At 35.7% G+C, this 26,842-nt stretch overlaps 1 protein-coding gene across 14 annotated transcripts in view; it reads right to left on the bottom strand.

Annotated features, from left to right (window-relative positions):
* BBS9 (Bardet-Biedl syndrome 9) overlaps positions 1 to 26,842 on the bottom strand; it is a 329,524-nt gene that overhangs the window by 215,069 nt on the left and 87,613 nt on the right. For 13 of the 14 annotated variants that reach the window (XM_013196009.3, XM_048075628.2, XM_066992255.1 and 10 more), the window contains 4 exons: positions 22,994 to 23,134; positions 19,688 to 19,783; positions 14,969 to 15,141; positions 12,507 to 12,659 (listed from right to left, as the gene is read on the bottom strand). In XM_013196009.3, the coding sequence (XP_013051463.3) occupies positions 12,507 to 12,659; positions 14,969 to 15,141; positions 19,688 to 19,783; positions 22,994 to 23,134 (563 nt within the window). Of the gene's footprint in view, positions 1 to 10,080; positions 10,585 to 12,506; positions 12,660 to 14,968; positions 15,142 to 19,687; positions 19,784 to 22,993; positions 23,135 to 26,842 lie in introns of those variants that run through there. The other variant, XM_013196017.3, reaches the window with a different exon arrangement.

The raw sequence follows: 26,842 nt of genomic DNA, 5'->3' as shown, positions 1-26,842 counted from the left end.
TCCAGTGCATACAAACGACTGGATGGGAATCCCAGCATTGCACACCCTCAGTCTCACATTTGACCTGTTCATGTTGATTCATGAGCTGAAAACGAACTTGCCTGGGAACACTTCCCTTCAACTTTGGCAGTGCAAAGCATTTTTAAACCCAGGATCAGGCTGCAACTCAAACAGTGAAAACATACACGTATTTAGGGCTTTAAATCCAGATTATCACATGTGAATAACATTAGAAACTATCAGTAAAAATGTATGGCTTGATTCAAATTATATAAATTTTAACAGATGTATTAGGGAAAATTTCATTCTTTTGAGATTTCTTAAGAAATATTTTACATAAACAATTTTTAATCTGAATTTTTATATGTACTTCTATTAACTTTTTCTTTGCTAAGTATCTCATATACGTTAACACATGCTTTAAAGACTAGGTATTCTCTTTTCAGCTTCTGAAAATTACTATTGGCTTTAGAATTATAATAAAAATAACTACACTTCTCAGTGGTCTCTTCAGTATTCTTTAATTGCTAATATCTAACAAAGCTATGCCTATATAAAGAAAAAATAGCTTAAAGTGACTTTAGACATGCAGATGTTTAAGGAACATGCAAGAATCCTTTTGTGTCACTGGAAATTTTTCCCAAGAGTAAACTAGAAGGCTGACTCAAATTGTGTATATTATCCAGAACCAAATATTCTCACACTTACTCTTACTTACATTTCTGGGGGAGAAGGTAACTATATAATCTTTTCTTAACAGTGTAATTTAAAGTAAGGCTTCAAAACTGTAAAGGAAATTTTTGCATGTTATGGTGAAACAAAGGCCAAAAATAAGACTCACTAAATTCCAAGCAGTTAGGTAGGGGGAAAAAAATACAGTAGCTAAAATCATGAAAGGCAGAGCAGTCTAATTGCCCAAGTATGGGGAAGAAAGGAAAAACGCCTGAATTGTAATCTCAATTCTTCCACGTGCTTGCAGTCCAGTCTCAGAAAAATTAGTAACCAACAACATTTAGCTACCTACAATTCAAAGTTCTGCTTCTATTTATCACTAACATTTGAAAAATCTTTAAAGACTTTATATATTATTCATTATATATTAACAATTCTTTAACTATTTTCCTAGCAAAGTCTACCTAAGAGTTGCAGAAGGAAAAACCTGCAGAAAGAACTTACTAAACTGCAATCTGCTTATGCAGATTCTCCACATTTTATCTGGTATTTTATAAATTATGCACTCCTTTTATCTAAGTTCTACACACACACACACACACACTTTTTGGCATACCAACTCTTGACAGGAAAACTAAACATATTTACAATATTTGTCTTTTGCTGCACTCTGCTGGAACAATCCATTTTTAAACTGAAAGAAACATTGTCCCATATGTAATACAAATGTTAATTAAAAAGCCTAAAAAGACAGAAATATTATTTCTTGTAAAAATACACTGTTTTGGAGCACACACTGCCATTTCAGATTTTTAAAAACAGTGTTTACATCTTTAAATCCATATTTTGTTGTTCTGATACGTGTCGCATTTTAGAAGAGCACCTACAACAGTCCTACATCAAACATGATTACAGAGTGCTCACTACTGCTCAGAATAAAACTACAACAAATTAAGATCTCAGTAAGGCACTGAAGAGGCTTCTGGAACACAGACTGGAAAATTTGCCTCCTTCATTTTAAAAATCCTACACCTGATAAGGACATTATTTTTAAAAAAAGCAACATATGCCTAGAAACCTTATTCCCTCCATTTGATCACTCTGCTCAAAATAATAGTAAAAAGTCAAAAGACAATGTAAGTTGTTATAACACTTGCCTAAAGTAAGACAAGACTGAGTCCCTTAAAAAAAAAAAATCCTGACAATTTGCTGCACATATGAAATTGCAAAATTTGCAGCCCCATTTCTTTCACTAGAAGAACCTGAAGAAACTTAACTGGGCTAAAGAACAGACCCCAGTTCACGGTCAAAACTATTAACTCCTGTGATAATTTATTCTGGCTCAGGATCTGCTGCAGAATCACCCAAACATCCCACATGTCAAATGAAACATGACTTCCTACTAGAAAAATGCACCTGTGATCAAAACAAAGGGTTATGACATTTTTCCCCACTCTTTGGATTGACCATAAACTTCTAAAGAAAATAATTTAAAGGGGAAGTAAATAACACAGATGCAATGGAACAGAAATGTCGCAGGCTTTTTTCTAGAAGTCTTCTGAGGGCAATGAGGAAAAGCTTTCACTCTTAGACCTGTCTTGGGAATTGCAAATACAGATGTTGGCACCAGTCCCAGAACACAAAACATACTTTTCAATTTTTACTAATACCTGCTAAAATTGTTTCTTGGCATTTTAGCTTGGAAAGAAAATTAAGGAATGACCCTTCTTAATACTCTGTAATCCACATAAATCTCAAGAACTCCTCTCAGGGAAAGGTTTCCATAGATTTTTTTTTTCCAAAGAACAACAGGGCCTCTTGGAAAATCATTGCCTTTACAGATTGCCTTGTTGAATCTGAAAATAAGAATAAATGCAGTCAATACCCTCACATGAATAGTAAAGTAATGTCTTCAAAGCTTCCAGCAATATAGAATCTATAAACAGTGACAAAGGAAACAGAAAACATGAAAAAAGTTTTTAGAGAAACTAACTACTTCAAAGGTTAATGTACTTAGCCCAATACTGATCTGGCCAACCTGTTTCTCTGGAATTGCACTGCTGGTATTCCCTGCCACTACATCCTCCTTGCCCCCAACACCTCCAAAAAAAATGATTTCAAAATGACATTATTTTTCATAGTAACAAAGTTAATACACTAGAGACCAAATGTTTCTCTGTTCTTCCCACAGAAGAAAAATACATGAGCAAGTTGAAGACTTGTATTAACACATTTTTCTCCATTTGTCTCCAATGGCTTTTTAAAAATAAAAGGTCAGTGACGTTACAACAATAAATACAAATGGAGAGTTGTACTTCAGTTTGTAACCATGCCACTCTCTTCAGTTTTAACCTGCAGTGTAACAAAATATATATATGAAGAATGGGTGAACATACTATTTGGAGATGCTAGGCTTCCAAAATCAAATGGAGGGTGCAAGGCAACAGATTGAGAAGTATACAAGGGGAGCAGTAGTTAGGTATTGATGTGAATGACTGGCTAGGAGTCAAGTCGGATAGAAAACCTATTGTAGACAAGTTTCCACTACTGTGGATCTCAGAAAAAAAGAAAAGCAGGAAATGATGCAAGATATCTCTTGTAAATCACAGGTAATTTCACATCACAGAATTCTTACTAGTTGCAATTACAAACTATAATCCATTCACATGCTTTTATACAAAGGAGAAAATGGTAAAAGCAAAATAAAATGCAAAAATAATACAATCCATTACGTTTGGATAAAACATTGAAGATTAAGTCAACCTATAAACTGTTCATAACTTCTGCAGTGTAGAATTTCCATATAAAATTAAAAAAAAAAAAAAAAGAGAGAGAGAGAGGGAGAAAGACAATCCTTACATTTGTCAGAAAACACGGTTTTGCAAATGTTTTAATGAATCATATTCCTTATGAATTTGCTCAAAGATTTTGCTCAGACTTGTTTCTGGGAAGAGGTGTAAAAAAAGTCTGAAAGACAGCTATTAGTAGCCAACAACTAATCTGCTTCATATTTGTTTCTACAATAAAAAGAAAAAGAAATTGAGTGTATCTGATGCTCATAAAAGCTGAAAGGAATAAATATACCTAGAAGACACACAATAATATATTGAGACAGAACAACCTTTTCTAAAATATATATCTTAAGACAGACTGGCAGTTGTCTACTGGAATGTAATAGACAGATAATGGATGATGACATGCTCATTAAAAAGAAATGGGGAAAAAAAAAAAAAAAAAAGGAAAATGCAAAAAGTTCATTTTTCCTCCAGAAAAGTATGGAAGAAAGTTTTCTCAAAACTCTGAAGCCCCATTCAAATTAGGACTGAGGCAAAGGCTACTGTTTTCTTTAACATGACAAATCTAATTAGCTAGCAAATATTTAACCAATAGCTAGAGGTTGCTCTTTAAGTAGTAAATAATGAGATGTAATTAAGGTAGCAAAGGCAAAAGGTTACTTATTTAGGGCATTTCTATGGTGCAGTGTTTAAATTATAGGTTTTATACAAAACGCATGGGCCAATGCACAAGAAAAAAAAATCCAATTTTAACGGAATGCAGAACAAATTAACATTTTAACATTATAATACTACTCAATTCTATAATGGGATTTTGCTAAGTGTCACAGAACAGAAAATAAAAGTAACACTCCAAGGTATGCTTGTTAACCTCTTCAAGCTAAATATATTATGTGCCTACTGACAGCAGTAAATAGACGCATTGTAACATGAAAGACTACAGATTCAAAGGCCTTTAATAGGTGTTCCTTTTTCTAAGTCGATTGGCATAAAGAGTATAAACAACGAACAAGATAAAAATGTTATCCATACCAAATGCTTTCAAATTTCCCAAAGTTGTTCTCAACTATATTGCTGTTGTACTGCATAATTAAAGGGCTGACCCAGAAAAACTTTCTAAGGAACATGAAGTAGTAGGGTTTTCCATCTTTCTATGAACACTGTATGATTTTTTTTTATTCTAGTTTTGTTTCCGCTACTGCTTAGCATTTCCTCTCTTGTCTATGGAGAACATTTTTCCCTATGAGAGAGCCTAGCAATAATTTAAGCTTCAGTACAGGTATCTGATACACTGTATTTCAGAAGAAAAGATGAGAAAGATTTCTTTCAAATAAATAAGACATATCAGTATTCCTTTCTCTGGGAATTGCAGCCAAACTGTTCCATTTTCACTCAAAGACCCACAAGTTCTTTTAGTCCCTACAGAAATCCCTCATGTATTATGCATTGCTAAAGATACGAGCATCAGTTTTACCTGTTTGTCCCACAAACTGGTTGATCTTAAGAGAAGACTATCCCTCACTGGAGCAAGTAGACTCAAACAAAAGAGTTGTGCCAGCAATCTCAAAATATGCTTCCCAAGCTAACTACTTTCAGACAGTTTTGGAATACATCTTCAAATAGAAAGGGCCTTTGATGACCTTGTAAGTATTACAGTATTAAAGCTAAATAAGTAAAATAGAGAATTTGAATTATAAGTAATAGCCAATAAGAGGAGAGGAGAGGGGAGGGGAGGGGAGGGGAGGGGAGGGGAGGGGAGGGGGCGGGGAGGAGAGGGGGCGGGGAGGAGAGGGGGCGGGGAGGAGAGGGGGCGGGGAGGAGAGGGGAGGAGAGGGGGCGGGGAGGAGAGGAGAGGAGAGGGGGCGGGGAGGAAAGGGAAAGGGAAAGGGAAAGGGAAAGGGAAAGGGGAAAAGGGAAAAGGGAAAAGGGAAAAGGGGAAAGGAAAAGGGGAAAGGAAAAGGGGAAAGGAAAAGGGGAAAGGAAAAGGGGAAAGGAAAAGGGGAAAGGAAAAGGGGAAAGGAAAAGGGGAAAGGAAAAGGGGAAAGGAAAAGGGGAAAGGAAAAGGGGAAAGGAAAAGGGGAAAGGAAAAGGGGAAAGGAAAAGGGGAAAGGAAAAGGGGAAAGGAAAAGGGGAAAGGAAAAGGGGAAAGGAAAAGGGGAAAGGAAAGGAAAGGAAAGGAAAGGAAAGGAAAGGAAAGGAAAGGAAAGGAAAGGAAAGGAAAGGAAAGGAAAGGAAAGGAAAGGAAAGGAAAGGAAAGGAAAGGAAAGGAAAGGAAAGGAAAGGAAAGGAAAGGAAAGGAAAGGAAAGGAAAGGAAAGGAAAGGAAAACAACCACCTACATTTAGCAGAAACAGCAATAAAACAAGAAGTTAAATATAACTCCTCCAAAGAACAGCATATTTATTTAAGCCAAAAAGAACTAATTTATATTATGGGTGTAGTTCTCACTGACATTATCTGGGGAAAATGACTATTACAGGAGCGGGTGTGATATATAGCCTTTGAGTCATGCATGATAAACCCTAATGGTTTTGCTTTGAGGTAAAAGTCCTTACTAATCAAGCAATGAATCATTTCCAAAATGTCGAGTTCCTGAGGCCATGTGTGTCAGAAGTGCAACTCTTGAGTGAATACTCAATCACTAATGATCAGTTTTGAGATTTTTATCAACTGATTAATAAGCAAGGAAAGGAGCTAAGAGGCTTGAACAAAGAGTTAATGGACCTTTAATGACACTCTAAGTGTGTTTTAGTGAATAGAACATAATGAGTTTTATTTGCTACTGACCACAAATCACCAAGAATCGAAGTGCTCTATGCACTGCAAGTGTTAAAATACTGCAAGGAACAGCACTCATGCTTTTAAAAAATTAGGAAATTGTATATGATTGAATATGAATATGTAATTGAATATGTATACATATACATATATTTGAGTAAACACTAAAATTTCCTAATTTTGCCCATAATAATGCCCAAAATAATGCCCATACTTAATTGGTATTACATCTCTGTAGCAGATCAGAGAACAGAAATTAAGAGCATAGCTTCCTAAATCAGTAGATGGATGTGAGGTAGAGAGACAAATGGGAAGATGTTTATTCATTTCTTTAGTATATTAAGTGCTGGAACTGTTGGTTCAGCTATCATGGAAGCAAAATGCTAGCTCTTATTTATGATATACAATGCTGAAAATACATTCAGGAACAATTCTGAAGACTAAAGGTTTGACAAATCATGCATATGTACACATACATATGCACAGACATGTACACAAACGTATCATTTTTGTATTACTGCCTATAAATTTTCTACTGCCCTCCTAGATGTAGGTATTTGCCTTCGATATACTCCACATCTTTGTGCTGAAATCGCTGTGGAAATATCTAAAGAAATTACTGCATCTAACAGGCAGCTAACAGCCTGAAACCATCAAGGATCACTAACCTGGAGGACTTCCAGTTCCCTAAAACAAAACAAAACCAAAAAAAAATGGCTGATTATAGGGAGTCAGTTCAATCAGGTGAGTCTGGAATCAAGTCCCAAGAATAACAGACTTAAAATCAAAAGGAGGAGTCATTTGGTAGCTGAGGGAAATCTTATTTCCAAGAGTGGAAAAAGAAAAGGAAACAAGCTAATAGAATGAAGACAAAGAGGGAAGATTTATGTTTCCTTTCAAAAAGCAGTGACAAGATCGAAACCTCTCACTGAAGAGATGAAAATAAGTCAGAAACTTCCATTTAGGATTGCACTGTTTTTCACATATTTGTATGTTTCATATTACCATACAACAAAATGCATGTGTGTACACGTGCACATGCACATTTAAAAACTCATCCACAGAATTTAATTATGATTTGCTTAAGTATCAAATACACATATCTTCAACAGTGGGGAAACTCAGTACGTGCACCTGGGCAAAGCTGGAAAAGCTGACACTAGTTTGAGGTAAGTGGATTCTGGAAACCTCTGAGCATGAGTTTCTGGGATTGAACCTAAAGCATGTGCCTAGAGACCCAAGGAAACAGTATCGACAATTCTGCTAGTCACAGCACCCAACACCTCAGAAAAAGAGCATGTCTGCAGAAAAGGGTGTGGAGAGTCCAAAAGCTGTTCCACTCACATTCTAAAATGGGAAATTATGAACCATCTCTAATCTGGGAGCCACGTAACTATATTAGTGCAGTGCTGAAGGTGTATTAGTACAATTTTTGCTCAATTTTGCCATCTGGGAGCTTTGTACCTGTGTCATTTCATTCATATGTAGATCATGTGGAATTCAGGTCAAGCAAATACATAACACTTGGTCCCCACTCACAAAGGCAAGCCCTTAAATACTGAGGCAAAATCCCATGTCTTATGAATCAGGCTCCCTGTAATAATACTGGTTTAAATCAGCTAAGTCTTTTCTGAAAACTGATCATATGTGTTAGACAAAAAGGACATAACAGGCTTGCATTTGGATATTTGTCAACTATTAATTGGAATACTGGTTTTCACTTGAAGTGCCAAAATTTCAAAGAGGAAATCATATGATTCAGAAGATACAATTCAGATTCAACTATTTTTTTCTGTTGTCATAATGATTTACACCCAAAACTAATTTTCGCCTGATAGTTATCAAAAATTATTATAAAATGGACAAGAACTGGCACACAGTATTTTAATAGTTTAAATACTGTTTGACAAGATTTCAACCTTCTTGTTGGATCACAAACCAGAATGAAGAGAATCCAACATGCATGATCAGCAGCAGTAGGATGAAAACTCCTCACAACTGTAAAATGAGATAATTCATCTTTTTCCCTGTAAACACTAACATACAACTACCTCTCCAAAAACTGAAAGACTCTGAATACTTTATTCCCTTGTTTCAAGCAAGAGTTTTTAAATGAAAAATTCCTATATGCATTAATTTCTTCAAGCTGCAATTTGTATGCAGACTTCAAGATACAAGACTAAGACCGGCCAAGACAGATACAGACTATATACCAAGGAAAGCAGAATGAACTGGACAACTAATTGTTTATGGAACAGTATCCGAGAACTGCGTTGAAAGTCATATTATTGCTGCTTGCAGCCAGGTATTTCTGTGAGACAAGCTTTTCAGTAATAATATAAATAAGATGATCACGAGGAGTATAACTGCGCTAATCTTCTAAACATAGTAACTGGATTAAATAGTTTACAACTAAACATGCCTGGTACTGCTTCGATTCACTAGATTATAATCTACATGGGTTGAAATAGAGTGATTCTTATGACCCCTATCGTAAATTCCAAATCGTACCTGGAAACCCCAGTAATGTATGTCAAGAGTCAATGCATGAGAATTATCATTTCAAGGCAAGCACCTGCAGCAACTGCCAAACTATGATTCTATAATACGACAGAAAACACACTGTAGAGATTAAAGACCATTAACTTACACTTTCAAGCAATAACATGTCTCCACTAAGTGAGCGTTGTATAAAGTACATACTGTTTACAGCAGCTACCATGCAATTTGCTGCAATCTTATTTCATATTCCAAGTCCTTTAAACTGAAAAAGCCTATGTAATCTCAACTGCTGTTTACTTGTAAATTCATCGCATTAAATTCCTTTTTTCTGAACAAGAGCTAGAAGCACATCCAATTGCACTGGTTTGTTGTTGTTGTTGTTGTTTTTTAAACCAGAGCTCAAGAAACTGTAGTACATAGTCACACAAATAGCATCTATCAAAAACTTATTTTCCACTGTTTTCATAGGGTCTTCCTACAAATCACTCAAACATCACAATAATGACCTTTCCTTTTACCAATATACAAAGTTACTACATATAAAATAGCTTTTCTTTTCCTTCCAGAACAGAACACCATATGTCACTATTTGTTAACTACTGTAAAACTCAAATCTATATTAACATATACGGTTAATTCATAAAGACAAATTCTAGAAGAAAATACTGAAAAGGAGTATAAAAACAAAAGAAGCTTTTCATCACTGCACACATCAATGCCTGTTTCTCCTTCATTGTGAAGATTAAAAGTAAGGCTACAGTTTCCTTACAATAAATTTGCAAATTTATTGTAGCACTGAATACATCCTGCCCTCTTGGTCATGTACAAGAAGATACATAAAAAAAGTAGTTTGTAAATAGAAATGAATTTTACAAGAGAAATAAATGCAGCTTGATTAATTTTCTCTGCCTCGGCATCGGTGGCTTTGACGTGTATCTCTACTCACATACCACATAAACAACTTATACTTGATCAAGTTGAAAATCTGAAAACTAACATTTACAGTCAACTACAGCTGTAAAATTCGAATCAGTTCAGCAATTCATTATAACAATTTGTAGTTTGGCAAAGAAAGAACTGCACAGAATACATTTGAAATAGGTATCAAACAGGCAGTGAAGCTACATGAGTTGAATATTTGTGATTGTTAGGTTTGAATTAAAAAGTCTGTTCACACAAAGGTTATAACTTCAGTATAACTGTTCTGATGAAAGGAAATAAGGGAAGCAGTAAGAGACATCTTTACATCAGGCTGAATTAGGAGAGGTTATACAATTACAGCTTCATTTAAAATAAATATATATAAATTATAGTAATTATTCGATCAAGAATGTAACTCATAGAACCTAAGTCCTGGTGACTGAGTGAAACAAACAGTAGTGAAATCAGATATTCATGTTAACTGGAAATTCTTTCCTGTTCTAGATGACAAGGTTTGGAGTATGCTATAAAAGCAAAACATTCACATTTTCTTTCTGACTGCAAAACCCAACACAGAAAATACCTTTCTTTTGTACAAAACAATTACTCCAGTGAAAAATTATGCAATTTTCTTCTTTTCTCCTCATTATAAAAGTTTTTGGCATAAGACATGATGTTCTCAGACAGTGGTGTTAGATAGCAAAGGAACTAAGTTTTATTCCAACACTAGAAGTATTTAATTGTAGGAATTACCATACCAATTTTATTACAACCCCCCTAAAACTTTTACACCACTTACATTCAGAGTTCAATCCAAATTCCCCTGAAGCAGACAGGAGTCATGCTACTTACTTCCGTGGGGTATGGATCATTTCTTCACTGAATACATTCTCCATCGAAAAAACTATAGAACAGAACTATGGTCCTCATATCAGACAACTTTTCCAAAAGAAAAACATGATTTTTTTTTCTAACAATTCCTAAAAAAAGCAGTAGTCTCAAAAATACAGCAATACTAATTTCTATGTCAAAAAGACTACAGCTTAAATAATTTTTAGAGTGAGACTTTATACTGTTCATATTTATCCAGCCTCATTATACCTTCTTTAGTGAAAAAAGATGTTCCTTATTTTGAATACTTCAAATATTTGCATTAGATATACTTGTTCAAGCAAAGACAGAAGATGATAAAGACTTTTAAAAAAGAGAAAACAAGGTCTTTTCTAACACAGGAAATGTATCACCAAGCAATTTCATTTCACCCAAACAGCAAAGAGACAATATTAAGTCCTACCACAGTGCTCACTTCCAAAGCAATGTATACAATATTGGGATCCCTATGGTAATTACTATTTCACTACACTTTTGTTTGTGATAACATGTCTTTGTTACAAGGGGATTCAAGAACAAAAGAAAATAACAAAGGGAATCTACCAAGAAAAATCTGAGCTTGCCTAAAATCAAATTTTAACTAATATTGAAAAATATAAACATTTATCCTCTAGAAATAAGTCTTTTCCCTCATTCTCTTTTCAGCTACTGTAATTCTAATTTAAAAAAAAAAAAAAAAGTAATTTTAAAAAAGATAATTTTGGTTTGAAGGACCTTTCAGATATATTCCTAGAATATGCATTTTAACTACCTGATTTTTGTCATATTCCCAGAACCAATCTTTAATTCAAGAAATTGTCAAGAACATCTTGGTTGGTTTAAGTTTAAAGGTAACAGTTCTGCATAGCAAAAGCAGGCTCAAGAGACCCACTTTTGTTGATCTTTAGGTATTACTTAGTTGTGCCATTTTAAAGTGTTAACCATCTATGTGTTAACAACACCTAGTATTTTGTAAAGTAAAAAATAAAAATTAAAAAACACTCTCAAACTTACACCATCTTATAGTTAACTCGTTAAAGACAGAATCATAGAAGGGTTTGGGTTTGAAGGAACCTTAAAGATCATCTTATTCCAACCCACTAGACCAGGTTGCTCAAAGCTCCATGCAACCTGGCCTTGAATATATAAAAAAAGGCATATTTCTCTTATGTCTAACCATAAATGGAAAGGCAGTTTTCTGTAATTTACAGAAAGGTTTTCATGAACCAAACAGTAAAAATATTTTTCCTGTCTTCATTTTTGAATTGTCCTGATACACCACAGTGCATAAATCTCATTTCTAGCTAGCAATCTAATTGTCTCTCAGCTCCTCTAACAAGGCATGTTAAAAAGTAAAAATTGGACTGTCCAACAGAAAAGCACAAAATGCACAAAGTAACATCTCAGCAAAGGAGACATCATGAAACAAAGGCTATTTTAAAGTAATGTAGAGCTGAGGCAGGAGAAGGGGAGAAAACACTGTGGGGGTGGTTTAGGAATGATTTTACTATTTAAACATTGTTATTCTGCAGTTATTCCATTCTGAAATGATTAGAACATAAAAAGAAGCCCCATAAGAAAGGACTTAGCCTCAGACAATTTTGTTGTGAACATTACACCAGCCAAACCATTCCACCCGTTTACAGTGTACCATAAAATATTTACATAAGCTATGAACTATAAAATATTTTCACATGAACTATAAAATATTTACACTATCAACATCAGTTAGGAAAGAATGATGTGCTGTCAAGCCGGTGTGACCTAGGAGTAAAAATTTTGTGGTCACAGATTAAATAAAACTATTTCAAATCATCTGGAAACTTACAGGGAATATTAGGTTAAACAAATTACTGCTTCCTGGTCTTTGGATGGTAAATGTAACCAGGAAAGCATAGCTTTTATGCTTGAAGCTAAGTTTTACCAACATCATAAAGAAAGGTTAGGTTCATAATCAAACTGTACTGACCTCTCTGAATGTTCCCTCTAGCAAGGTGTCCAGATGTTGAAGAGGAGCAGGAGTTTTGTCTTTGAATCGTGTCAGCAATCGTCTCTCGATAGCTCTAAATTGTACAGCCCTCTCAGATAACAGCTCTCGAAATTTTTCTGCATTCAAGCGCAGCTGCAATTTAATGGTTTTCAAGAATTCAGATTACAGGTCATATACATCATATCTGCCCATTCCACATGAAAAGAGAGAATGATAGTAAAATTCTTCTGTGTGTGTATTTACTCAAATATGAATATGAATTATAGTAAAATTATTGATAGTGTGTGTATTTATTCAAGTATTAATATGTTGTTTATACCAATTTCATATTGATGTGGTTAATTTCACGTTCATCATGAAACTTATTAACATTTTCAGGAATCATCATTTGCCACTGAAGTCAAAAATAATTGCCAACAGAAATAACAATGTGTGTTAATGCCTAAGTATCTCATCAAAAAGACTACCAAAAAAGAATGAAATTTCAACACCAGTATCTCAGGGTTTCTCCTCAATTTCATGTACTGTGGCACATACACATGACATATTAGACTTGTTATTCATTGCTGTAGAATGTAAATGGTTATTCCCTTAAGCATGAATAAAAGCACTAAAGTCTTCATTGACTGAATGACTTCTATATCTGAAGTGAAATTCTTATTAATTTTATATATACATATTGATCAGGTACAGCAACCAGCTTTATTAAAATGTTCACAAAACTTTGAACAATATCATATATCAAATGCCCAGATAACAAAATTCCTATTTTATCTTTATAAGAATCTATTTTCTGTTATATACCTCTAAGACAAAAATCACTAATAAAAGTGAGTCTCTTTCAAAAAGCTGAGTCCTCAAGGTAATATCCTCTGTACATGCTGTAACTAGCAGAAATTATCAGAAAAAACATTTCAAGACATGCAGCTTTCAAGACATATTATGACATACCTATTTTATAGTGTCTCAAAATTAGAAGCCTGCTAAATTTAGAAAACAGATTATTTTTAAAAATAAGCAAACATACTATTCCATCAGTACATGATTATGAAGGACTTACAGGCAAGCTAAAAGAAATGCAGCTCTTCTAGGAGGAGGAGGAAAAAGGGGACATCTCAGGTATTATTGTCCCAAGCTTGCCAAAAAAAGGGATGGAGCATTAGGATCCCCTACATAGACCATTTTTCTTAAAGTAGAAAATTTTCAGACCAGATAATTCTTGTAAAATTTCAGAAACTTCAAAATAGCCAGCTGCAACCTAATTAGATCCTAACTTACCACTACAGTGATCACACCAATATTACAACCCACAGTATATCTATGCTTGTGACACAATCTAATGAAGCCTATGTTCTGATTATATATAGTTAAAGTATTACTACAATACCACCCATTAGAAAAAATAAACAATAAAAAAAATACATAAAATAAAACCAACTCTATTCTTTCATAAAATTTGAAACTCAGAACATGAGAACTACTCATAAGCCTGAGAGACAAGCCTGGACCTAGATTGTTTCATTAAAAATCCCTACATCCATCTAAAACAACCATTTCTGTATAATGATGGCTCCACCTTACAGAAGTGGCTGCATGAAAGAACACTGAACAGTGTTTCTCGCTCTTACATACAAATGTTTATACTTTTGCCTGTTACATGAGTTTAAACTAATAGAAATTTTCAGATAACTGTTTCCTTTTGTTACTGGAAAGAAGGCAGAACAGAAGGGAAAGAGCGCATATACATTATTAACTATTTCTACAAGTTGACTATTAGAGTGTTTTCACTGTCATCTGCATGACCAAACAGACAGGAAAAAATAATTATGTATATGTTGTATCTGGTCTGGTAAACCTCTTAAAGCCTTCTACTTCCACAAGGGTAGTCAGGGTTTTTTGTTTCTTGGGTGTTTTGTTCTTGTTGTTCTTGTTGCTGTTGTTTTTATTTTTGTTTAGGTGTGTGTGTGCGTGTGTGTAGGGACTTTCTGCATAATTACCAGGATGATTCAGCCAAAACAGATGCTCATGGGTCCATTATTATAGAATAGCCTAAAACTGAGGACAAGTTTCAAAAATAGTTTTACAATTAACAGGATGTTAGTCAATAAAGAACCCATGGCTTCTGTACAGCTAGTGAAAAGAAGGGCAAATACTAGTTCCATAATTTGTATAATTTGCAGACTACACAGCAGCTACATATACTTTCCCAATCACAAGGGCTGTTTCAGAGGCAAGGTGTATGTCCTTATATCCATATGTTACAAAATGTACAACAACACTTTTTCCAGCACTATGCTTAGATGCAACTTCATATTTTCTGAAAGACAAATGGCTGTGCACCTGTGATCATTATACAGTTTTAAACTGATTATTCTTAGTGCCAGCACACAAATAATTTTGAACTAGTAGAATACTAGCTCTTCACACGCTATATAACATACCTCAAAATGTCGATCAATTAGTTCAAAGTATTCTTGCAGGGGAATTGAACCTGAAAAGGTACACGCAAAGTCTTTGCAATTTTGCTTTTTGAAATGTTCTTCCAGTCGAAGAGTGAGCTCTTTTGTTATTAGCCAAAGGTCTTCTAACTGATCACTCTGGATCCTATATCGTTCTTTGAAAACAAGAACAAATACAAGACTGATAATGCACACATTTAAGCTGTATTTATCCACTACACAACATCAAAAATACACGGGAATTTAACTAACTTTATCAATACATTCAAAGTTTGTATTAGAGATTTTCATAGGGGATATATGCTCATCATTGTTAAATAAATACTTCTATTTTATTGGTGTCGGTCCTAAATACCCTCTCCTTTATGCTAACTTTAACAGGCAATTTTGTAGCACAGAATGAGTACATAGCTTCAGGACTACTTACTGCAGAGCGTGGTGCAGTTTATGAAGTGCAAATAACTATGAAGAATTACCATAATAGGGAAACAAGAATTACTGGATGATATTAAGCTATAACAACAGGTTGTCTGCATTCTCTTCCATAGTACAGTCTGAACAAGTTTTTCTGGGGGCTGAAGGCAAAGTCAGGTTCATTTCACTTTGGACCATGGGAGAAGCACAGCATCCTGAGCAGCAGATAATAGTTGTAACAAACCAAATATACTTCACATAAAATCTTGAATGTATTTTGAAAACACAGTTATTGTCTTCTCAGACAATACAGTCACTAATATAATTTTTATTACATCTCTACCTCCTAGGATACCTTTCAATAGGAAATCATTACTCATTCAGTAGTCATAGACAACAATATTCAGTTTTGTTATTGCTATACTTAACTCCAATGCAATAGTACAAAGATGAAAATGTTAATATAAATTGAAGTGAAAACAAAAAGTCCAGTTAGCCACTGTTCTCTGTCCCAACAAGTTCACTCAACTTATCACTTTTTAGTGAATTTCAAGTTATCAAGCTAATTGGATGAGATCTTATTTCTGTTCTGTTTCTAGTCCATATTTGTATACTTCTCTTTTCAGTTTCCAGGAAATCAGAATTAACTAAATGTTGAAGGGAAAACCTTGTGGACAATCCTATCAGCATTTATTTTGTTCTGATACTGTTTCAAACAACAATGCCTTACTTCTTGGCATTATTCATCTATCAATACCTTACCCAAAGGGAAAGACAGAAATGCAGCTATGATGGAAAAAGAGTTGTTGGGTTTTTTTGATGCAAAATATTTCTTTTTTTTTTTTCCATCCTTGTTAATAAGCTTCACAGTAAATCAAATAAAGCAAAATTCTTTAGAACTTGAATGTACTGTTTAAAATTTCCTCAACGTTATTAATTCAAGACTGTTTGACATTACCACTGGCATCATTCCCAGGATACACATTTCACTGAATAGAGAATGACAAATTCTGTTTACAGTGTAAGAGGAAAGAAGCAAGTTTTATTTAAAAACATGTCTATTGAAGAAAAGAACACCATCTGCTAAAGATAACATTCAACCTAATACCCATTTTATAAATACTCACAATGTAATGGCTGGACTTAGTTGTATGTATCATCCTACTTTGCTTTAAGTGATTTTTCCTTAAGGGAAATTAGCTCAGATGTTTTCAGGCCAAATCAACAGTCATTCCATTTATAATTGACATGTCTAATACATTAATGGTTTAAAACGGATAAAACTAATTTCCTCCAAAATGCATATTTGGTTTCCATACATTGTTTGTTGGTCAATACAAACACAACCTAATTTTACCATGGCTTGAGTAGAGAGCATTGCACTCATTTGCTTTATATGATCTTTCAGCTCTCAAAAACAAAGATAAATTAGATTTACAAACTGTAGGAAAGTGAGAATCCTAAGTTATACTAAATACATGCTTTACACAGAAATACAGTGGAAAAAATAAATATCTGGGATTCTGTTCTTTTGCTTTTATAATAGCTAATCAATTTACATTAGTTTTTTGTTAAAATAAGCTCTCTTCCAGAAAAAATACAATTATTTTCAGAAACATTCTCAAACAGAAAATCAGGAGACTCAGAGGAGCTCTAGTAGGTTACAAGGCTTAAACAATCTGCAATAAGTATGATTCGTTGCCCTGACAGTAGCTTATCTGAAGGAAGTCTGGGAGATTCAGTTCACTTCTTAGCTACAAAGCCCTTATCACGAGAAAAAACAACCACAACTAGTAGTCAAGCCTTCCTTAAACTTTGATTAAAGACAGTTTTAAAAAAAAAAAAAGTTCAAAAAAAGTTACAACTTTAATCTACATGAGGCAAGCTTTGTTAAAATGTATATTAACTGTGAAAATGAACTTTAGGCTGGGCTTCCTTGCAGCAGTCATCTTGACAGGCTGAAGTAACATCTTCAATTACTATACTGTTTAAAATGGATTCGCTAATGTAATTAAAAACAAATGTGAAAACAGATGTCATTTTTGTCTGCAGCTTCAGCAGTGAAACCCAACTGAACCTGGAGATTTTCACTCATACATACAGTCTACACATACAATTTTCTTTATGAAGAACCTTTCTACAGCGATCATGCTGTGTAAGTACTTTTACAAAGTAAAAGCTCAGTGTTAAAAAAAATGGTAGCAAAATAACAGGACCTCCCAAACAATACATAACTTTATCTGCGTTAATTATCTCCATATAGGATCTGCCCACTCAAGCAAAATAATTCTAACACCATGAAATTCTACCAAACAATGCTTTTGTATTATGGACAATCTCTCTTCATAAAAAATCCTCTTAATTATCCTTGCGTATCACAACTTCTACAAATAATTTTCTAAAAATGTGCTTTTACTTAGTGACCCACACACACACCCAACCCTGAGAAATTCTACAGCCACCCCAATCCAACACATGTGGTAGATGCTGGAAACAGCCACTACAAGGAAGAAGGCATCAAACAACCCCTTTGTTTCCTAAAGTACGGATTCCCAGACAAGAGAAATGAGTAGTCACACTAAGAAAAAAAAAACATACTTATTGGAGTCTCCTTTGTTAAGTGAACTTCACAAGTAAAGCAGTGTGGGAAAGTTTACAGTAAGACTGCAAGCATCATTCCTAGCTAGTGAATAAACAAACCTGATAGGAAGAACTTGATGGTTTGGGTGGGGGAACTAAAAGTTATAGCTTTACTAAAAGTTAAAATATATTCATTGTGTCTAATTCATAGACATAAACTTGTCCCTTACACAGCATCATCAGATTTAGCAACTATTCAAATAAAAGATTAAAATTGTAATCCATAAAAAGATATTTATAAATCCTTTAAATTCTTTACTTTCTAGAAACTATAATTGCATGTCTAGCTAGTTCAAACTGTTTAAAATCTACTGTCTATTTAAACAAATATTAAAAACAAACTCACAATAAAACAGCATGCAAATAGTGCATACAAACTAATACAAATGGACTTGAACCTTAGAAATGTAAAGTGATTCTTGGTACAATGGATGTTCTTCAATAATTACCCTCCAGATGGTTTCTGTTTTTAACACATTTGATTACATTAGAAAAAGTATTAAATATTATCTCATAGCTTACAGCTGACGTCATTGGTATTTATATTACCCATCATGAATACTGAATTTTGAAAACACAGTGAGGCAGATTATTTTTGTTTTGAAAGAATTTCACATTAAACTACATTCTGATTTCTCACTTACTCAAAATAGTTTTCATAGAACATTCATAATGTGTTCCCTTTGAACTCTCTGCAGTGAGCAACAGGTATTTTCAGCTTTTCAGTTTCTTAGTCAGCTGTATTAAATGAAGACTTTGTGCTTTGCTGGCTAAACACAATTGAATAGATTTGGTTCCAGTGCATGTGCCAAGGAAGTTTAATTAGTTGAATAGCCCAGCAAGACCATAAACTCTCAAACTCTCCAAAATTAAGAGAGTTGATTTATTTTATGTTTCAAAGAGCACAAACACATGGGTGTTTGGAACATGACTGCTTAATTCACAAGCTGCCCTGGCCAAGAGATGCTGGACCAGGTAACAGCACATCTACATATATGTTCATACATTCCATGAACACGTTAGAAGTATAGTATTCAACATGATTGAATTCATAGTCCTACATTCAGAGAAATACAGGAATCTAAAGATACAGGAATTTACTTAGATGCAAAGAAGCACCTACATAGGGTCAGATACTAATCAGAGTCAAACATTACTGAAAGACTGTGGAGAGTTACAAACTTGCTTTTTAGTCCTTTTCACAAATTCCACTAAATTACTTCCAAACACAGGTCAGTTGAAATACTTTTCAGAAAAAGAGGTGGGGTTTTTTTGGTTTTGTTTTGTTTGTTTTTTTTCATGTGATTACAGTGACAGTATTAACTACTAATTAAAAACATTGCCAAAATAAAAACTCTAAGGAAAAGCAATTTCTCTAGACAATTGTCTCTGTATTGTAGCATAGTTTGAGTATGTTTTTTGCTCCATTTTAAAATTTTGCAACTTCCCTAGAAGTATTATTAGATACTTGACAGGGGCAGTTAAGACATGATCAGTTAATGCTTTGAAACTCCTGTAGAAACTTTCACCCTACAATTAGCCTTATTTGTATGACCCACATTCTCATTTTCTACACATACTAACTGATGATCCTACTATCTATTACATTTTCAGGCCTATTATCTTTTACATTTTAATACCACTTACGTGATGTTTTTGAAGCAAGAAGAGTGATTTTTGAACCCGTTAGGAACTGAAAACCCAGAACATTTGCCTGGTCATCCTCAGATGGATCAGCAAAGTCTGAAAAAGAAAAGTAAATAGTTTTCTAAAATTCAGTTTTCACATACAACAAATTTCGAGCTGTATCCAGGACTACATCAACTTTGCTTTTCTTACATTTATGCAATCTCAATGAGATTGCTCCCCCTTTTTTGAGGAGTAGAGAATATTAGGAGTAGCTTGGTGTTCAGTCCCTCTGTTCACAGGTGGAAGCCGAGCTACATTCAGTTGTTATACGAAATTGCCTAAGCTTGGTAGACAAAAGGTAGCTTTCTCAGAGGTTCAGTCTATACCATCTAAAAAGAACTGTGAATGCTGTATAGCCCCAAAAGACTGTCACCTATACTGGGCACAACACTGCTTGTCTCCATTAATTCAGACATCTATGCAAAAATTATTCTGATCATGTTTGAGCACCCTCTGGTTTAGCTTTCAGCACACACCACAACAAACATCTAACTTAGTGGAATTATCTACTTAGAAAATAAATGCATGCCAAGCTTTCTTTCATGTTTAGACCGTACCAACTTAAAAGGCTTAATTTTAGATGACTGTATTTTAAAAACTACTCCGATACACGTCTCCTCCCAAACTTCCCCTAAAAATAAGGTAAAGCAGGAAGTAGACCAGATACAATTGTTATTAAGGAGTACACCAAAAATCCAAAGTTTCTTCACAGATGATATCTGTAGTGGGTTTACGTGTCAAGGTTTTGGTAGCAGGGGGCCATAGGGGTGGCTTCTGTGAGAAGGATCTAGAAGATGCCCCATGTTAGGTAAGGGCCCCACTGCTGACCAGAGCTGAGCCAGTAAGTGATGTTGTTTTGCGCCTCTGTGAGATCATATTTAAGACAGGGAAAAAATAAAACGCTGTGCCATACAGCAGCTGGGAGAGTGAGAGGAGTGAGGAACAGCCTTGCAGGCGCCAAGGTCAGTGAAGAAGGAGGGGGAGAGGTGCTCCAGGCGCCGGAGCAGAAGTCCCCTGCAGTCTGTGGTGAGGACCATGGTGAGTCACGCAGGCTGTCCCCGTGCAGCCCAATAAGTACCACAGTGGAGCAGGGTTCGACGCTGCAGCCCATAGAAGAGACCACGGTGGAGCAGGTGGACCTGCACTGACAGAGGCTGCGGCCTGTGGAGGACCCCTGCTGGAGCAGGTTCTGGGCCGGACCTGTAGCCTGTGAAGAGGAGACCACGCAGGAGCAGGTGACCTGGCAGGAGCTGCTGCCCATGAGGGATCCAGGTGGAGCAGTTTGCTCCTGAGGGATGGACCCTGTGGTACGGACCTGTATCTGGAGCAGTTCTTGAAGAGCTGCTGCCTGTGGGAAGCCCACACCGGATCAGTTCACCAAGGACTGCATCCCGTGGGAGGGACCCCACAGCACAGCGGACAAGAGTGACCGAGAAGGAGCGGCGGCGAAGAAGTGCTGTAGACTGACCATAACCCCCATTCCCCCGATCCCCTGTGCCGCTCGGGGGGGGGGGGGAGGTGGAAGAGGGTGGGTGGGGGAAAGTGCTTTTGGTTTCTTTCCTTTGTTTCTCACTTCTCTAGCTTGTTAGTAATAGGTAATAAATCTTACTATCTCCCTACGCTGAGTCTGTTTTGCCCTTCACGATAATTACTGTACGATCTCCTCGTCCTTATCTCAACCCTTGAGCCCTTTTCATCGTATTTTCTCCCCATTCCTCTTTGAGGAGGGGGAGTGAGAGAGCAGTTGTGGTGGAGCTCGGCCTCCCACCCGAGTAAAACCACCACAATATCATAAACAGCATGCTTTATTTCTTTTCCATCACTGAAAACAGGATGAACAGAAATCAAAACATTTTAATAGCTTCTTCTGAAGCACATTACATATACTCTTTGTTATGATTTCAACACATCCCTAGGTTTAAAATAAAATTTATTTATTCTCTATTTTGGAAATCTATTTTGATTTATGTTTCAGGTAACAGTGTTATACAGCACACAAATTTGAGGTATATTTATCGTCAAAGTTATGAAATCCATGTTACTAAAAAACAAACAAAACACCACCCACATGCCTCCTCCAATGCTGTCTCAGATAAATGTACTATATCTTTCCAAAAACAGATGTAGTAGCTCCACCTTAAAAATGCTGCTCTCAAGTTGTCAGCCCATACCACTCTGATCAGAAAACTGTTGCAGAACCTTAGTCCTCTGGAGTTCAGAACTTTAATCACTGCCAGATCGAAATTACTCACAAGCCCTTTATGATCCCTGTTTATTCATCACCCCCCCCCCCCTTTTTCCTGCCTGTGTTATATTAAGCTAAATGAGTACTTTTCTTTTAATTCTGTTCTTCAAATCCCTAAGTAATTTTCATAGCCTTTTTCTACACTACAATTCTAAAATTGAGTTTTAATTCACCTTTAGTATCAGCAACCAGCAGTCAGTACTGTATGCCAGTACACAGTACCTTACTAGTTTTTGGCCTGGAATCATTTTGTCTAATACAGCCTAGGTTCTTATCTGTTTTTTTATGATTGTGCCACATTGTACCACAGAGTATTCATGTGGTAACTTCCACCTTCTCTATCACTTCCAAATTATGAGCACATAATTACAGCAGATTTTTTTTTCATAACGTTATATTTTGCAATACTTAATTTCATTCATGTTTTTCTAGTACTATATGGCACCTAATTCCTTCTTTCTGCTATTTTAATACTCTTCTGAATATGAAACATAATTCAGTTTTGCTTATCAGAAAATATTGCTAAAGCACCTGTCTTTTTGGTCTAAAATACTAATGAAATTATTTAATAGGATCAGCTCAAGACTGATACATCAAGGACCTCACAAATCTTCCTCCAAAGCAATCATACCCGTTTCATACAACATTTACCACTTTTACTCTACCCTGCTTCCTGTATTCACATTTCACACCCACTGAACACCACCCTCCCCACCCCATAAAATGAATGCCCACGTCTCTCCCCATTACAACACTGATATTGTAATACCCACTGTGTAAAAAAAAATCTACAGTTTTACCAGAGACAGATATATTAGCCCAGATGGATTATCTAACTTGAAATGTTTTCCATCATTTCTCTCAACCCATACTTTTTAAACATCCTCATATTGTTAATTATGTTAATAATTATTGTTAATAACGTTAATACTGTTAATAATGCTTTGTTAATTATTTACTTATTCCTCCTGTCTGAGTTCCTAACAAATCTCCTATTACAGAAATTTTTTAAAACTTACCTGGAAAAATGGTGAGAAAACTGATGGGAGGTTTATTGGTATCAATAGTTATCTTGTGATTTGCTGATTTTGAAGGTTGAGCTGGAAAGCAGATTAATCGCAAAGGCAGCTTGAATTTACACTGGGCAACTTTTGGTATTCCTAAAATGAAAGAACACAAAGAATCATCTTTCCTATCTGTCTTCTGAATACAAGATACTTTACACTGCTGTCCTGAAAGAGGTATAACGTGGTATTTATAATGCAGTTAAAGAATAGCCTAAAACCAAAGCCATGTAATCTTTTGTTAACTTTCCACCTCAAATACCTTTAAATTTGAATACTTTCAATTACCTTTTCCAGTGAACATTTTCAAGTAAATGGGAAGGCAAACATTATTAGCCAAATCCACTGCATACCTGTGTTCACACCAATTAACATGTAATAAAGATTGGCAACATTTTTTTAACCCTCTAGACAAAGAATTCTATTTTAACATAGAAGAAAGCTCCATGATTGCTCCTGATACTTTGAACACAAAGTATCAAATGTGTTGAAATATATTTTTCATCAGGAATACTACCAAAGCTACCTTAAGAACACACACATTATGTTTTGTTATTTTTATGTGAAAACTGCACCTGTTCTTCATAGACATGTATCAAAAGCTATTTTTATATGACACCTTCTTTCTGACAAAAAGACAAAGGTGCACATTCACACCTTAAAAATGCCTATCCAAACTATGAGCCTGAAGAATATTACAAGGATGGAACAAATTAATGAACCTGATCTGCAAAATAAATTGCAGTAATTAGAAATTGTTATTGCATATCCTCCATGGGTAAGTTTTCTAATTTTAATAACGTCTCATCCTTTTCCTGTGGAAAAAAATAATTTTTTGTTTGTTTTTTAATCAGGATACTCACTTGTGATCAATTTGATAATAATACACTTAAAGCTGACATTACACAAACATTGCTAAATAGTGGTAGCCACTCATATAACTGAATCCCAACAGCATGTTAAGGGGAATCACAACTCCAGTTAACAGGCTTCACGGCAAAAATGTGAAATCCAAAAATTGCTGAACAGTACCTCTCTTTCAAATGAGACTCAACTACAGAAGAATAGATCTGGTTATCTGGTTTTAATGAATAATGCTCCTAAAGAATTGGGTAAGTTCTATTTGCTAAAATACTGAGTTATTATCCAGAGGTATATTAAATTTTATCTTTCAATTCACCATACAATAACATAATGTATGTAATTTATCAGAATGGTGCAAGAGAAAAGAGGAAGTTTTAACACTAACAAAAGCACATTCATCAGAATATTTCTAATTTGCAAAAATATAAGCATTATTTAAAATGGTTGACATGTCAGAAATTGCACAGTATGTTCTATGTGAAAGATGAAAATGCTAGGGGCTATGAAATATGGAATGCTTGCTCTTCTGAGCAGTCAGTTTGTATGGTTTTTGTGTTTTGTTTTTTTTTTCTTTGTTCTTGTGAGGGGGATTTTTTGATAAAGCAGCTAACAAACGTTGTTTTCTTCAGGAACAGACATCATTAGAGGGACCAATACTCACCTTATTGAGAATAGCATTAAGGTCATAGCAGCAATCAGTCATTATTTCCCCCAGAAAACATGAAATTCAAACACTAACCCCAACACTCACTCCAATAAATTTAAAATACATTTTTAGAGTGAATAAAGTAATTTACTGCCATGGATAATACAAAGGCAGAAAAGTCATGAAACTGACAGCTATGCAAATGTTGTCAGTCATGTAAGCTGAGAAGTTTAGTATAAAAACAACACTCATCCATTCATAGTCATCTAAAACCTTTTCGCTAACATTCTTTGTTGGCTTGCTGCTTCACAGATCTCCTGCAAAGAAAAATTATTTCAAAGACTTGTCTTGGGTTGGAGAGGGGTTGTTACTAGAAGTCTCAGATTCATCTTTGTAGTTGTCAATTCATTAATTCTTTTGGCTGTCTAATAATACCTCCAAGTAGCTATTCTGCACCACCTTAAAACAAATTATAAAAATAAAAATAAAAAAATCAGTGTAAAGCCAGCAGAAAACTCAAAACAGGCCCCCAAATTAGAATATCTATGGGTTCCAAGGAAAATTCCTTAAAAAATACTTGACAGTAAATCCATGACCTTCCGGAATGATTCATTCAAACATACCTTCACAGTCGGATGGAAAAATTAATTAAAATATTATACTGATGACAACATAATACAAACATCTTAGAGACTGTTGTCAACAGGAAAATATTAGTAACAAAACTACCCCAAAAGATTTTGAAATATTTTTATTTTTAAAACAAGATGTTCTTCTCATTTCAAAGCAACTTTTCCTAGACAACCTGCTCTAAATCTGCCTCACCATAAACAAAGTTTTTCATTATTTCAGAGAAAATTTGAATCAAAATTAAATCAAATAATATCTGGCTATGGAGATCTCTAGTTGATGAGTCCAAAAAAACTGTATACCTAAGAAAGCCAAACCAAAAAGCTCCAGCAAAATTTACCACTGCAGTGAAAATATTGGGATTCCCAGTATTCTTATTGAGATTCCCAATATTCTTATTGGGAAATACTTTTAGAATGTTTTGTTAGGTCTGCTAGAGTAATTTTAAATGGTAGTATGGAAGCCCAAAACAGTAACAAAGTGTGGGAGCCAGAACTTCCTCAATCCTTTGGTGTTTTTGTCTAGTTATAGATCTTATTTCATCTAGAGTTGTGATACACTTGATACAGTTTCATGATACAGTTTCAGCACTGTAGTAATGAAGAAAATGTGAAAAAACTCTTCAGATTCTCTTTGCCATATATAGAAATAAAAATTCTAATATGAAATGCAACACAAATTTTGTAACAGGTTACCTCATAATAATAGTATTATTTGAAGACAGACATACCATGCACTTACCTTACAAAAGTAACAGAACACACACACTGTTGTTACAATTTCACTTCTAAATTACTCAGGTGATCAGTCCCGGGGCATACACTTTCTGCAGCGGAGCAGGGGATCGAGGCGGGCAGAGCTTTTTTTCCGGCATCGAGGCCACTCGAGGCAGCTGAGAGAGCTGACAGCACCCGTCAGCCCTCACGACTGAGGCTGATCAGGCCAGGAGGAGCCAGCAGTGCCTGCTCCCCGGCCATACAGAGGCAGCCCCTAGGGAGTGCAGCAAACAGGATGGGGGAACAGGGCATGGGGCTGCAGTTTGCGCTGGCAGTATGGGCTCGGACAGCGCAGAGCATCCCTCCCCACTCAGGAGAACAACTCATCTACCGGCTGTCTACCTATAGCTAAACCGCCATGGTCTGCACTAGGCAGAAAGCTCTTTCTAGAAAGTCTGTGGCGATCCAGACGGAGTGCCTGCTCAAAAATGTGGCAGTTCAGATCTCTGGATGCAGGGAGTTCCTGAGCCTGTTGCTGCCATCTGAGGGTGGCAGAGGCACTGTGTGTGTGAGGTGTGAGCAGGTGGATGACCTGGTCAGCCTGGTGGCAGAGCTCAAGGAGGAGGTAGAGAGGTTAAGGGCTATCAGGGAGTGTGAGCAGGAGACAGACTGGTGGAGCAACTTCCTGCCAGGCCTGAAACAAAGGCACCGGGGTAAGACACCCCAAACAGGGGCGGACCCCCTGTCCTGTCGAGCAGAGGGAGGGGACCTAGGAGATGAGGAGGAACGGAAACAAGTCCCTGCTTGGCATCACAGACAACCCCCCTCCCTACTGGCCTCACCTTCTCAGGAGCTCTTACACAACAGGTTTGAGGCCTTGGAGCTTGAGAGACTGGTGGGTGAGGATGTGGTCGAAAGTCCACCAAGGAGGTTGCCTAGGGCAAAGAA

Source organism: Anser cygnoides, chromosome 2 (genome assembly GCF_040182565.1).
Source record: "Anser cygnoides isolate HZ-2024a breed goose chromosome 2, Taihu_goose_T2T_genome, whole genome shotgun sequence".
Lineage (NCBI taxonomy): Eukaryota > Metazoa > Chordata > Aves > Anseriformes > Anatidae > Anser > Anser cygnoides.
The sequence above is the reverse complement of the archived record's forward strand: the minus strand, read 5'-3'. Positions and strand labels throughout refer to the sequence as shown.